At 37.7% G+C, this 15,606-nt stretch overlaps 2 protein-coding genes across 2 annotated transcripts; both read right to left on the bottom strand.

The window, feature by feature from the left end:
- Nucleotides 1–1,304: 1,304 nt before the first annotated feature.
- tgm5l (transglutaminase 5, like) lies at nt 1,305–9,115 on the bottom strand. Its single transcript, XM_061728413.1, has 14 exons — nt 9,076–9,115; nt 8,733–8,915; nt 8,407–8,640; nt 7,144–7,262; nt 6,630–6,758; nt 6,104–6,281; nt 4,494–4,629; nt 4,299–4,402; nt 3,957–4,196; nt 3,777–3,839; nt 3,483–3,692; nt 2,829–2,986; nt 1,853–1,986; nt 1,305–1,681 (listed from the first exon to the last, which is right to left on the bottom strand). Exons 1-14 carry the CDS (start codon nt 9,080–9,082, stop codon nt 1,528–1,530), a joined length of 2,049 nt encoding a protein of 682 aa, XP_061584397.1. The 5' UTR covers nt 9,083–9,115; the 3' UTR covers nt 1,305–1,527.
- Nucleotides 9,116–13,012: 3,897 nt separating this feature from the next.
- Nucleotides 13,013–14,656, bottom strand: pxmp4 (peroxisomal membrane protein 4). The gene is made up of 4 exons (XM_061728414.1): nt 14,534–14,656; nt 14,219–14,281; nt 13,542–13,740; nt 13,013–13,401 (listed from the first exon to the last, which is right to left on the bottom strand). Exons 1-4 carry the CDS (start codon nt 14,638–14,640, stop codon nt 13,132–13,134), a joined length of 639 nt encoding a protein of 212 aa, XP_061584398.1. The 5' UTR covers nt 14,641–14,656; the 3' UTR covers nt 13,013–13,131.
- Between the last annotated feature and the right edge of the window lie 950 nt (nt 14,657–15,606).

Genomic DNA, 15,606 nt, shown 5'->3' on the forward strand with positions numbered 1-15,606 from the left:
GTCTCCATAGCGAAAATCCACACTGGTAAAAAATGGAAAAAAGAGAGTGTCGGAAAGCTGAGCATAGATGGAGAAAAACAAACATCCAGGTTCATTATGAGATCTATAAAGAGAAACTTTACTCTTATAATTTACAACTGGGGAGTGCAAGTAAGTCCTACTTCTCTGACATCATCACCAAAAACAGTCATAATGCCCGGGGCTTATTTTTTACAGTTGACAGTTTAACGAACCCTCCTGCGTCAGTGGCAGCTGAACTTCATTTTACTGTGGCCTGCAATGACTGACACATCCTTCATAGAATTGAAATGAAATTGAATTGATACTGCTCTGACCAAAGTCTGGAGCATAAAGGTTTAAATTTTCTTAATAAACCAGAACCAAATTTGAAAAAATGCAAAGATCATGTAGGCCTAATATTAGCATTATATTTAGAAAATATAGCTTTTTACTTCTGCAGAGGTCTGATGGGATATCGTTCATCCTTCATAAACCGATGAAATTGCCTCATGTAAACTACACCTGCTTTCACTACAAGTGCTTTCTACTCCCGAAAATATCTCAATTCTGAAGACAGAAAAAGAACTACTCACATTTTTCTACATCACTTCAGTGTGTGGTTGTAGGAAGACATAGCTATAAATGATAACAAATTTGCACTTGGTATTTTTTTTAGATCTCAGTAAAGCATTTGATACAGTTAATTATGATATTTTGTTGGCTAAATTGAAACATTATGGTTTCCAAGGAAATATACTAAAATGGTTTACAAATTATATGAGTGAGAGGGAACAATATGTAGTTATAAATGGTTGTGTCTCAAATGTAACTCAGATATCATGCGGTGTTCCGCAAGGATCTATCTTAGGAACCTTATTATTTCTTATTTACATAAATGATTTTTCCTCAGTTTGTAAATTTTCTTTTCCAATTTTGTTTGCTGATGATACCAATATGATTTTATCACATACTGATTTACATACTCTAATTAATAATACAAATGAAGAAATGATGATAATCTCAAAATGGTTCCAATTCAATAAGCTTGCATTAAATATCAAAAAGTCAAATTTTATAATATTTGCAGGTAGGGGTAGGAAATATCTTAAAGATTATATCGTGTTGTGTTTTCTTGTTTTTTTTTAATTACTGTTTTACTTCCTAATTTGAGGGTAGGTCTGCTGCATAAGCCTGTTGGCTTTTTGACCTCTCCTGTCACATTTGTTTAACTATTTTGATTGTTACTTTTATTGTGTGCAGACTAATAAAATAAAAAAAAAATAAAAAAATAGGACATGCGTGGCTCATTTGGCTCATTGTTTTATTTTTCAAAGACGCAAAAGCAAAACAATTTATTGAAACTTTTTCTAGCAAATAAATATTGATGCAGATTTTCAAGTAGCAAAGGAATTTTTGTGGCTCAAAGACATACATTGTAAAGTAAATATCGAAAATAAATAGCACAATAAATAAAATTCACATTTACTACATTCATGACAATAGATAACATATGATAATTTGCAGCAGTTAAACTCTGTTGATATGGACCATCGTGAAGCCTCTGATTACGATGTTTCTGTCTGAGAGCGACAGGCTGGCCTGCAGCATCTTGACTCCCGCCATGCTGGGGTTGAACGTGACGTTCTGCTCTATTCTTCCTCCTGGACGCAGTGTCGACATCCTGCAGGACGACGACAGGGACATCGTCACACAAATGTTTGCAAAAAGTTACAAAACAGCTATGTTTAATGTCTAATTGTGCCTACAAAGCAGTACTCAGGGACACTCCTCTACATGCTAGCATTCCTTCACCCTTTCATTTGTAGTTTGGACAATTAATCCCTAGGCATACCTGAACTGAGTCTTGCCGTGGATCAGCCCAGCGCCAGTCACAGTCAGTACTCCACTCACAGGGTGTGGGAACGGGTTGGTGAAGCTCACCGTGGCCGCATGATCTTTGTTTGGCACAATCGATTCTTCTGCAACCTGGAACAGAAACGTGATATTAAACTGAGAACATTTCTCTGAATCATTCCTTCAGCTCCAGTCCTTCAGCAGAAGTGTCAAGTAACGAAGTACAAATACTTCATTACCTTACTTAAGTAGAAATTTTGGTTATCTATACTTCACTGGAGTAATTATTTTTCAGACGACTTTTTACTTTTACTCCTTACATTTTCACACAATTATCTGTACTTTTTACTCCTTACATTTTAAAAACAGCCTCGTTACTCTATTTCATTTCGGCCTTTAATAAAAACTATCCAGTTAAATTGCTCCATCCAGATAGAGTGAATTTGGTTGTGGTTGTTTCAGATGTTCTTGTCCAGTTTTGTTCTTACATCCGTTCCCTCAGATTCCTGCAACTAAACTTGGATGTACATTCCAATAAAGGTTAGGATAAATGATAACACGCCTCTGAAGTTTGACTTTTTGCACCATTACAATACTTACAGGCAACTAGTCATCATATCTCCTGCTCTCTGAAACACATGTTAATGCTCAATAGTACACATATATGGTTCTTTAATATATTTGCATTATACTAAGATGCATTCATTTTCAATGGCTTTTGTCCTTAATGGCTTTTTCCCCCTTACATTACTTTTACTTTTATACTTTAAGTAGTTTTGAAACCAGTACTTTTATACTTTTACTTGAGTAAAAAACTTGAGTTGATACTTCGACTTCTACAGGAGTATTTTTAAACTCTAGTATCTATACTTCTACATGAGTAATGAATGTGAATACTTTTGACACCTCTGTCCTTCAGAAGAAAAGACTTGTAATTAAAAGTAACAGCTATTTTCAAGCTCTCCGTGAAGTACCTGTACGATGAGCTCCGGGCTGGTAATGTTGAACTCCTCTGAGGCCAGGAAGCGCTCATGGCTGGACATGTCCTCCAGGACAGCGGCCAGGTTGATCAGGATATCTTCATCCACATGCTCAAACTGCGCTGGGAGGATCTGGTTCCGCAGCACTGTGACTGTAAAGAGAGGTGAATAAAGAAGTAAAATACGGTGAAATTTAGACTCAAATCTGGTGACAATACAGGACTGTCTCAGAAAATTTGAATATATTGATAAAGTTCTTTATTTTCTGTAATGCAATTAAAAAAACAAAAATGTCATACATTCTGTATTCATTACAAATCAACTGAAATATTGCAAGCCTTTTATTATTTTAATATTGCCGATTATGGCTTACAGTTTAAGATTAAGATTCCCAGAATATTCTAATTTTTTGAGATAGGATATTTGAGTTTTCTTAAGCTGTAAGCCATGATCAGCAATATTAAAATAATAAAAGGCTTGCAATATTTCAGTTGATTTGTAATGAATCCTGAATGTATGACGTTTGTTTTTTTAATTGCATTACAGAAAATAAAGAACTTTATCACAATATTCTAATTTTCTGAGACAGTCCTGTATTTGAAAAACCCGGCAATAGTGCATACATGTAGATGAGCAAACCATAATTACCTTCCATGGGTGCTAGTTGCAGGACGGCATGGTTCTCCCAGAAGGTGTCGGAGGGACTGTGGTTGTACTCTTTCGCCTGAGCGTTGACATGTACTTTCAACCTCTTGGTGACGCTCTGTTTGTTCATAACTTTCACCATGAAGCGGATTGGCTCCCCGGCAACTGGAGATTTATCCAGGCTCAGGGAAACTAAAACTCCTTTGGATGAACCTGAATAAACATGAAGAAAGTGTGTTAAAAAAAAAACAAAACCGGAGTCTAGACTTTCATGAACTCATTCAAAAGAAAAATTACCTCTACTTGTCGTTGAGTCTTCTGACATTGTGGAACTCATTGATGAAATTGTTGAAGTTGGTCCTTTCATGTAAGAAGGTGCAGTCAGTGATTAGTGTGTTTAATAGAATAAACAGTATAACATTGCTGAATTAACCTGGGGGCAAATACATAAATATGCTCTCTGTTTTGGGGTCATACCTTTGATGAATTTGTAGTCTCCTGTGATGTTCTGCAGTCGTGGGAATCCTACAGCTTTAGTGCAGATGAGAGATCCAACTTTTTCTGTGTCTTTACTGAAGCCAACCACCTGACCCTGGCCCAGGATGATTGTGTGTACGTCTGCGTTCACCTCGGCGTACACGAATGGGACGTCGTAAAGCAGATCGATACGCCGACTCCTGATGGCTTTGACGGGAGCTGGGCCACAGCAGAACACTCCTGGGATGGCAGGAAGAAAAAAAACTTTAATAAAGTCCAACAACGGCTATGAAAGAATCAAACGCAGACAAAAAAGACATTTCAGCCAAGTCTCTCACACACCTCCACTCCTCTCCTGTGGGGTTGGGTCGAGAACTTGCCAGCCGTCCATTTCAGACCCCAGATCCCTGCGACTCATCCAGCACTCCACCCACACATGGAAGTTCCTGTTCAAATGGCCCAAAATCAGATATCAGTGGATCATGTCATTGATAGACTTCCTGGATTCACAACAATCCAGTGCGGATGTTTACTGACCATATACTGTCTTTGCTGAGGTTCATCTTCTGCCCCGTCTCGCTGTAGTACTCCTCAATCACCAGGTTGTCGTTGGTGTCGTGAGCAGAGTTGAAGTTTGAGACAACTCGGCAAGGAACCCCGAGAACTCTCATAACTGAAAGAGGTCGTCAAAACAAAGATGCAAAGACTTACACGCTGCTGTAAACATCTGAACAATGTGTTCTGCGAACAAATAGTGATGTTTTAAGTATTTTCCGCACTATAAGGCGCACCTAAAAGCCTTCAATTTTTTCCAAAGCTGACCATGCGTCTTATCCGGTGCGCCTTATATATGGATCAATATTGAGCCGCAACTTCACCCAATTCTTGAAGTGATTTTTCGTCAGATCAGCTTTCCGCATCAGTTCCGAAACAGCTTTTTTTCTCTCTTCTCCCTCTGGATATTTTTCAGCAAAGGCTCTCTATTGTTGAAATGTCTTGCGACATTTGACCGTTTATTGTTAGACAGTTTTTCTCCACAAATTAGGCATACTGGTGGGCCACTCTCATCAGAGGTAAATGCAAATGAATCTGCCCAGGCATCATTGATTGTTCGATTTTCTTCAGATATTTTTCTTTTCTTACATTTCTCCATACTTGGCCTTGCTGAGGTTAAAAGTCGTGATGAATGGATGGCGTTTTGGCGGGAATACCGGCTTTCGCGAGTATGACGTTTATTTTGAGTGACGAAAAACAATAAAATATATTTATTCTAATATGTCAAGATCACAATAATCTTCCAATTTAGAACTGAAATATTAAAGAACTAACACAAATAAAATACACTTCAATTAAATACTTAGTTTTTTTTTTTGTAATTTATTTTCCCAAGCCACTCAGAGCCGCAGTATAAGGAGCCGCGGGTTGCCGACCCTTGGTCTAATGCAGGGGTCGGCAACCCAAAATGTTGAAAGAGCCATATTGGACCAAAAACACAAAAAACAAATATGTCTGGAGCCGCAAAAAATTAAAAGTCTTGTATAAGCCTTAGAATGATGGCAAATGGCGAAAGTCGAAATGTTGAGAAAAAAGTCGAAATGTTGAGAAAAAAGTCGAAATGTCGAGAAAAAAGTCGAAATGTCGGGGAAATAGTCAAAATGTCGAGATTAATGTTGAAGTACAATCTCGAGAAAAAAGTCGAAATGTTGAGAAAAAAGTCGAAATGTCGAGAAAAAGTCAAAATGTCGAGATTAAAAAGGAAAGGAAAAAGGAAGAACAAAAGAGAAAAAAGGAAAAAAGAAAAAAAAGAAGAAAAAAAGGAAAAAAAAGAGAAAAAAATAAGAAAAAAAGGAAAAAAAAAGGTCAAACATTTAAAAAAAAAATGGCGCTAAAGAGCCGCATGCGGCTCTAGAGCCGCGGGTTGCCGACCCCTGGTCTAATGGATGCATAACATAACCCCGGCCTCTACTGTAGCGCCTTATAATGCAGTGCGCCTTATATATGGAAAGGTTTTAAAAATACGACACTCATTCAATGTGCGCCTTATAATGCGGTGCGCCTTATAGTGCGGAAAATACGGTATTAAATCACAGCAGCAGACTTTAGTGTTTAAGCACCAGTTACTAGAAAAGTCTGGACTTTTGAATTACCTGTGCACATGACGGCTGCAAACACCCAGCACTGGCCGTACTTGACGGGGCTGAAACCAGACTGGGCCCACTGCTTGAGGATGTCCCCACTCCCGGTCCACTTGGATGGAGAGACACCTTGTTTGTAGTCATTCGACCAGTTCCCTTTTAGCACGCCACGATCATCCTCACAGTTGATCTGAAATCAGAAGGCAACACAAAGTTAGTTCCCTTGAAGCTCCCAGAGGTAACAAAACAAGTTCAACCGCAACTGCATGTTCCGGGGTGTTTTTTTATTCACCGTGGCAGATTAATGACAACGCTGGGGGGGCTTGACACCTACAATTACGTGTCTTTGCTTGTGCCACTTATGTGCTGAGAACTTGGCAGACTGTCTGCATTCATCCGTGCCATTAACACGTCTCAGTTCAAGCCACACCTTGTCTTAATGAAAGTTTAATCAGATATGATGTCAGTGTCGTAGAGATTGTGGGAAAGATGTTCCCAACTCAAGATTCCTGCTCCTACTCTGTGTGTTCACACTCACCATAGCCGACACCACCCGGCTGATGTAGACGGGGTCACACCGGTTCCGATAGTCCTTGGTTCTGTTCCTTTTATGCTGAGGACTGACCTGCAGCAGATTCAGGCAAGCCTCCAGCACACCAGGCTCATACTGGAATTAGAAAATAGAAAAAAATACAGACTCCATGAATTGTTATTAATCAAACGAATGTCTCGAAGCAAAATCCTGGAACTGAGGTCAGATTTAGGTTGTTTTTTTTTCATCTTTGGAGTTTTTTAATTAGCTGTTAATGTCTTTCATGAATACCCTCTGACAGTTCTTAGGTTCTTTTGATTTTTATGGTATATTAAACTTCATAAAATTCAAGTATTGAAAGTTGATATTATCAGGAGAGTCAGATAAAACATTCACAAGGCGTTACATCACAGTAATATACATTACAGTATAGAGAATTTGACCTTGGCATTTATAGAGTCTAATAAACACATATTATTTCTATTAATGTCCGTAATACTGATATAATAAACTCTCATACCTGATCAAAGGACCACGGTCTTGACACAAGGTTCATAGGTGTCCCCTTAAACAACAAGCCAGAGTCGCTCTGGACGTATTCTTCCCTCTGATCCTCAAATGGAATATACACCTCGTCCTCTGAGAGAAACAAATATAGTCCGTCATCTTTATGTCTTAAAATGCAGTTTATGATGTAATATAATCAGCAGGTAAGCATTTATAAGGAAAGCGCAGTGGCATTTTTCAAAAATCTGTGAAACAAGAAATCTGAAGTAAGAGTCAACAAGTTATCCCTGTCCATCATTGTGAAATAATTTTGGCTTTTTAAACCTCATACCTATGTACAGTTTTAAACTGATTAACTTATTCCTGCTGCAACATTAACTTTAAACAAATATCCCTATTCTGCTTTCTTTATCTTTATATTATAATGTTGGTGATTAACAGAGGTGTCAAAAGTGTTGACATTCATTACTCAGGTAGAAGTATAGATACTAGAGTTTAAAAATACTCCTGTAGAAGTTGAAGTATCAACTCAAGTTTTTTACTCAAGTAAAGTAAAGTATAAAAGTACTGGTTTCAAAACTACTTAAAGTATAAAAGTAAAAGTAATGTAAGGGGGAAAAAAGCCATTAAGGACAAAAGCCATTGAAAATGAATGCATCTTAGTATAATGCAAATATATTAAAGAACCATATATGTGTACTATTGAGCATTAACATGTGTTTCAGAGAGCAGCAGATATGATGACTAGTTGCCTATAAGTATTGTAATGGTGCAAAAAGTCAAACTTCAGGCATGTTATCATTTATCCTGACCTTTATTGGAATCTGAGGGCAACGGATGTAAGAACAAAACTGGACAAGAACATCTGAAACAACCACAACCAAATTCACTCTATCCGGATGGAGCAATTTAACTGGATAGTTTTTTTTTAAAGGCCGAAAGGAAATAGAGTAACGAGGCTATTTTTAAAATGTAAGGAGTAAAAAGTACAGATAATTGCGTGAAAATGTAAGGAGTAAAAGTAAAAAGTCGTCTGAAAAATAATTACTCCAGTGAAGTATAGATAACCAAAATTTTTATTTAAGTAAGGTAACAAAGTATTTGTACTTCGTTACTTGACACCTCTGTTTAAACCTCATACCTATGTACAGTTTTAAACTGATTAATTTATTCCTGCTGCAACATTAACTTTAAACAGATATCACAATTCTGCTTTCTTTATCTTTATATGATAATGTTGGTGATTAACTGCAGAGCCGTCTTCAATACTACTCACCAGAGCACCAGGGGTTGCAGAGCAGGATGAAGCTGCCGTTGGCAGCGCTCCTCTGGCGGTCCTGCGTGAACACGCTCAGCTGAACTCTGTAGCTGCCCACCGGGGACGAGGCAGGAGCACAGATGGAGATGAAAAGCGTCTGTTTGTTTGAAGTTGTCGGGTCGATGTGGGCGCTCCAACGGGAGGATGGAGCCCTCCTGGAGAAAGTGACTGGCATCAGCACATACAGCCGGCCTGAGGAAAGACAGAAGCAAGACGGATGTTTTCTAGATTCAGCCTGGTTGCAGTAATATTAAAAAACTTGAATTAATCCACATCCTAAATACCTAAAGAAACTCTGATCCTGAGATAGTCAGTCGTGGGGTTGAAAGGTCGGCCCTTGAGCTGGACGCTGACCCTGAACGGGGCTCCTCTTCGCACCACCAGCGCGTTGGCGTTGCTGAAGCCCTGCGTCCTGTGAGCCTCCAGGTTCTCAGACAGCTCCAGGTGCACATGCTGTATACTCAAATCTGCAAGAAGAGAAACAACGTTTTACACTTTGCACAACAGAAGTTTTTTCAACAGTCAGAAGGCAAACATCTTCACAAAAGTAAGTTGTGTAAGAAATAGGCAACAAAGTAAAAATAATGAGAAATCGAATGAGCTTGTATGTCTGAAACCAAAGCTCACCTTCCATTTGTTAGTGTCTCTGTATCTCAACTAAACTAAATGCTCCTGCAGTCGCAGCTGTGATTTATGTACAGTATACGTTGGCCCCTCCCGCTGAAAATATTTGATGAGAAAGTTACACCCCTATTCTTGGCTAGTATGCCTCATCTGTGTCGCTTTATACACGTAATCCCCAGATTAAATCAGTAACAGAAGTATTTACTGCGGCAGAGGAACAGTCAGCTGTTTGGTTCTCTCGTGTAAACTCTGGCAGCAGGAATTAGTAGCTGATATTGTAGCAAGGCTGCTTATTTTATGGTAGCTTTTACTATATTATGGTGGAATGCCCACCTTTGAGTCAAAGCTTTTTAGACTTTTATATCAACATTCTTTTTTTTAATTCCTTGATTAATTCATTTTTTTTTTCAAACCAGTCATTTACAGAATTTTCGACTTTGACTTTTAACAAAGTTTTGATTTTTTTTTTTTTTTAATCTGATCACAGTGGGTTTTTGATGTAAAGCAAATACAACATCGAACAAAAATCAAGAATTACAGTTTTCACTTTGCCCTTATTTGTTCGATAAACATCAAAACTAAGTACTTTGTAACTGCTTCAATAAGATTTAAGTTATTTGTTAGCTGTGCTGCTCATCGTTAACCCTTGATGAACTGATCTTCAGCAGATGTGCAGACTTTAATAAATGTAAACGTTTTGGAAGGTGTATGATTGAAGTGTGTGTTAACATAAGGCCAAGAGGGAATGACATAAGTAGTGCCTTCTGCAAATCAGTCGGACTCTACCAGGGCTGCCCTTCTTCTCTGACTCATTTCTGTACCCCATGTATACCTTGACTCATGTTGACTTGATAAAGCAGATCAAACAGAGACTGCTTGACCATGCTAGGAGTGGCAGGTGTGACTTCACATGCCTGGAATGAAAGACAAAGGTCAAATTGTTTCAATGTTCTTTGGACTTGGTTCTGGCTTCAAAAGTACAAACTAAAGCTCTCAGGTAAACCTAAACTGCACCGAACACCACTGTGAGGAGCATTTAGCCTTGGCTTGTACAGAGTCTGCAGACTGATACTTTGTCCATTAAAGATTAGCTCTGACGTTTCAATGATTTGTCAATCAGAATCGTAAGAGTTAATCACCTTTTATGCTTAAAATTAATCATCATGCTTCCCTTCATTCTTTGTCATTTCTGTATGAAGATGCATGATGTATGCTCAAAAAAAAGGCTGAAATAAATCTATTGAAATCTGGCTCACCTTTCAAGTCTTATTCTTCATAATTAAGATGCAGTCAGTTTCAGTCTGGATATTCACCTGGTGGGAAAGAACATATAAAGTATTTAATAGGTTTTTCCACAAAAGTATGGTTCTATTATTATTATTATTATTATCATTATTATTTTATTCTTCTTTTCTTGTTCCCCTAACAGTTTAACTGTTTGTGTTCTGTCTGCATGCTTGTCCACAAAAATACAGTTACATTTCTTGGGAAAAAAAAAAAAAACTGGGTGTGTGTTGACATGGAAACTATTACTGTTCACAGACGTTGATGCATTTCAGAAACTTGTTTCAATTTTCTTTTGCACTGTTGACAGATATGTACATACCCAGGAAACAGGGTGGAACAAAGGAATGCATTCTTCAAGGATGAATGTTGACCTGAAATGAGGAAATACCATTGTTGTCTCCTACTTTCATTTTTTTTTTGGTGCCTCCAAATCCACATATTTAGGATGATAATACAGGTAAAACAACAATATATGCAAGAATCCTGTCATTAGTTGGTACAATAGATGTAATTCAAGGGCTGCTGCCATACATACACTGAAGGTAGATGTACAGTAGAGGAAAGGTCATGACATGAAAAGTGGGAGAGATCAGTGACTGCTGCAGGAAAAATGTGAAAAATGTGATAGCCACAATAAAGCCCCAATAAAGTGCAAGTGTGACTCCGGTAAAGGGTAAACTGGATGGCATGTTAAAAAAAAAAAAAAAAAAGACTCCACTATGACCCAAACTGGGAAGAGATTGGCTCCACACTTAAATACTGGTGAAAGAAAAAGACTGAGAATTGAATGTGGAAGTGAGAATCTGGAGCGGCACCTGGCACAGTCAACTACTGATCCAGAACTGGGTCTTCAAGCCCGGCCCGGACGATCCACATCAGCACGCATGGACTCTTAAAACAATCTAAATAAGATGTGTCCTTTAAATGAAGTCATCCTGGTTGTGCAATCCTGACATCAACCACCGTATTCGTCATGTCATCAATCCCAGAGAACTGACGGCAGCAAAACAAGTTTGTTTTGAGGCACAGTGCCAAATTCTTTGGCTCGAAATTCTTTAATGTCTAACTGTTCTCACAAATGTAAAACTTTGCAGCTTCTAGTCTTACATCTCCTAATCACTAGTTGTTTTTTTTTAAATACTACAATTGTCTGTGAAACCATTTTTTTTCAACTTCATATATACATGTGTTAATTCAACAATTATTTTCCAGATTTTTATTGTAAAACACCATATATATATATATATATATATATATATATATATATATATATATATATATATATATATACACACACACATTGTGCACAATAAACTATACCTATTTTCAGCATTTATTCATATTTATCACATCTAACAGTTCAGAGGGTATTCAGTTTCTTTGAGATAAAAATAAAAAACAACAACAGATTTGACTGAAGCAGCATTTTATTCAACTTCATCAAAAATTAAACATATTTATGATCATTAACACAATGATGCACCTTCAGACAATGGGTATAAATTAGTTTATAGAAGAAACAAGAAACAAACTTTGCATACACACCCAGTAGCTTCATGCGCTGCTAGTTTACCTTCAGTATTGCACAAGGTATCACGCAAGATCTGACTCACAGCACGTTATACAGTACGCTATACTGCAACTGCGAACAGACATGCTCCATGTTACACTTAACCAGCTTTATCTTTTCAGTGTAGGTTTTGAGAAATGTAAAAGGTTTAGCAAAATCATGAGATTCTGTTAGGAGTTGCAGCCACAACGGTGGACGTACTTCATAAGGAGATGAAGAGATGCTTAAACATGGTGAGAACACTTTCTCCACATAGCAGGACATGGTCTTCACAATCATCTAAAGATAGGCATCAAAGACTGTCAGCAGTGCAGCTTATGAAACATGAAATGTATTTCAGGTGTGTTTTCACACACCATTCTTCTGCTCCAGCCTCATGCCCACAATTATGTTTTCTTTTCCTTTTAGATACTTGTGTGAGGGGATATGAATGCTGTCGTATAAATCACTGGTTCATTTCAAAGACATATCTGTGAGGTGACGATGAACATGTCCGTTGTTGGTCCAACATTTTCATATGTCTATCCTTTGTCAAATTAACATTTGAGAGATGTTACGAGTCTGCTTCCAGAAAAACAAGAGACGGGAGCTCACAGGAACTTTCAGGAACTTTGATGCTTACCCTCCAAAACAGTTTGAGTTTTTAAGGAGTTTGTTTAAGGAAAATGTTTAAAAAAAATGTCTGAAAACTATATTTTTAAAATTTACCTAAATAAAAAAAAAAGTCACATACATTATATGATTTTAAGATAAATTGGCAAATTATAATATTGCTTAGATTGGTATTTTTTTTATTTTTTTTTGGGGGGGGGGGGGTCTTCCATTTAGCTGCTTGGTTAGAACAGATGACAGCACTTTAGATTATTTATTTATTTTTTTTATGTGGAAAGTTTTATGAGAAATTAAACTTATATGCTGGTTAGATCTTTACCTAGAAATAAGGCAGAGGTCACACACACACACGCACGCACGCACGCACGCACGCACGCACGCACGCACGCACGCACGCACGCACGCACGCACGCACGCACGCACGCACGCACGCACGCACGCACGCACGCACGCACGCACACACACCTTGATATAATACAGTGATCCAATATCAGACTTCTAAAAGTAACATTCAATTACATTTGGATTATTGATTATAAAAGAAATGATGATTCGTTGACAGCATTACAGAGATGATAAAAGCTACAGCTTCATTTCTGAGAGGCAGTCCTGGGCTTGTTATAAACAAGGAAGTCTGAGATGTCGTGCCACACGTTGCTGTCGTGATAGAGGTAGTTCATTGACGACTGCAGCGAGGGCTGGAGAGTGTGTGGGTAATACTCAAAGAGCCACAAAACAATCCCCCAAACCAGTGTGGCAAACAAGGGGAAAGGGTCGTGCTTTGGTGCAGGGACAACTCCTTTCTCCACAGCCAGCCGAGACAAGGCAAACAGGATTCTGGACAGCAGATACATGTTGATCTGGGGTGATAAGTTAAAAGAAAAAAGTATAATATTTTGACAAAAAGAACCAATCTTACAAATAAGGTCTTGGGGGGGAAGGGCATAAATCAGTATAAGCACCTGACAAGAGAGGTCAGCATCATGCAGCGCTGTCATACCTGACTGTTTATGTTGTTGTTGTCTCCAAACACCAACCATCCTCCGACGCAGGCGGCCAGAAAGGAGTGTGACTGCAAACTCTTGCCCTGGATCTTCTGCTGCAAGGCTTGTAGTCCTTTGTATGTAAACACAAAGTATGCCAGGTTCCGGGAGTGGGTGTATGTGGCCTTTAAAATGGCTCTGAGCTTGTCTTTCAAACTAACGAAAAAGATAAGAAAAACACTTGATCACTTGGTATCCATGATAGGTTATTTTTCATAAATCATGATCATGTTATGTGCAGGGGTTTAGCAGCCTATATTTATATAAATATTTATATGGGCATGTGTGTACAAATACATAAGAAATATTCAACTATGTGTATGTATGTATGCATGTATACGTATGTGTGTGAGTATAATTACAGTATATTATAATAATAATAATAATGATACTGTTAGCAGTGTGAGTACAGTGTGTGAATATTTATAAATACAGGGTAAATGATTAGTGAATTGGGGTGGGACTAAATAAGTTTACATAAGTTTATGTAAATCAAGATAGCAAGTTTTAAAGGATGAAATTCTTTGTTTTGTTGTTGTTTTCTTAAACTTCTCATGAAGTGTTGTTTCTTTTTTTTTTTACATGTACAAAAATAAAATAAATAAATAATAAAAAAAAAAGACCAGTTAGATACCTGCCACTCCGAAACAGAAACGTCATCACCAGCGCGTGTGGTGCTCGGATCTTGGCCCCATATCTGAGAGATAAACACGAACTTATGTCAGATCCTCCCGAAGAGAACTTACCCACAGTACAGTCAACATTTTACTGTTGCCATGCGGCTTTACAACATGCCTGCAGTTGATATTATTTACGTTAAGAATGAATGACTAGGAAAAGCAGGTTAAACTCTGACTCCTGCAGGACTCCAGCTGTTTCCAGCTGCAAACAGCTAAAGCAGCTCATTCAGACATGTCGCCACTCTGATTTGGTAAACATTTTCACTCACACGGCGCCGTTTCTGAATCCTTTAACAACTGCCAAGGCTGCCTTGTACTTTTCCTGCTGTAGGAGATGGTTGACAGTGTAGAGGAGAGTTTTGATCGGGTCTGCCATGTCTGCTGCTGTCAGACTAGTGTGCTGCATTGAAAACCCTCCGTGGCGGTTCTGCGCCTTATTATTGGTTCCTGTGTAGTGTTAATGATGAAATAATTGAATACAATACAACCTAAGCAAAGTGGATATATATCTTTTAAAAATCATTCTGCAATATTTTACCCAATTGTAGGTCATATATGACTGCTAACCCTTTTGTGGCTGGTAGACGTGGTTAACTTGTATGAATTCAATGACTGTGCTGCATTTTCAATGTTTTTTGTATACTTTCACTGGAAAAACCTGTGTAGAATTCCCATGTTATTTAGACTACATTACATTCGTACACTTTTTCCGTTTTCTATTGTACTGTAATTTTTTTTTTTAAAAAGGGGTTTCTACAAAACTATTGCACATAAAAATAGCCTCTCTTGAAAACATTCACAACATTACCACTCATAACCGTGTGCAAACTAGTTTGCTTGTAACTCATTGTGATAATTAAAAAAAAAAAAAAGAAACAAGCTTTTGCCAAAATTAGAGAAAGTTTACCATTGGATTATCACATTTATCGGAGTTAATTTAAACACTGCATTTGTGCTACAGGAGTCAGAACAGTTAACTATTAGAAATAAAATAGACATTACTTAATCCTGCAATTAACAGAAAGATTAAAACATCAATTACTCAAAAAGCACAAAGAAATATGATCTTGATGACTGCTAACCCTTTTGTGGCTGGTAGACGTGGTTAACATGAACTCAGATAGTATTCTGGTACATATTCATGATGGACTACCATAATATATTCCACTTACCCTGAATACCCCTTGTCATTTCATTTCAAGCCCAACATCACACAGCCTATAATATACCTTTGCTGTTTTTTATTTTCCATGAAGCATGCCTTTGCTACATTACATTCGTACACTTCTTCAGTTTTCTATTTTACTGTATTTTTTTATTTTTCATACTTATAATTTATCTT

The sequence above is a fragment of the Cololabis saira genome, chromosome 8 (assembly GCF_033807715.1).
Source record: "Cololabis saira isolate AMF1-May2022 chromosome 8, fColSai1.1, whole genome shotgun sequence".
NCBI classification, from domain to species: domain Eukaryota; kingdom Metazoa; phylum Chordata; class Actinopteri; order Beloniformes; family Belonidae; genus Cololabis; species Cololabis saira.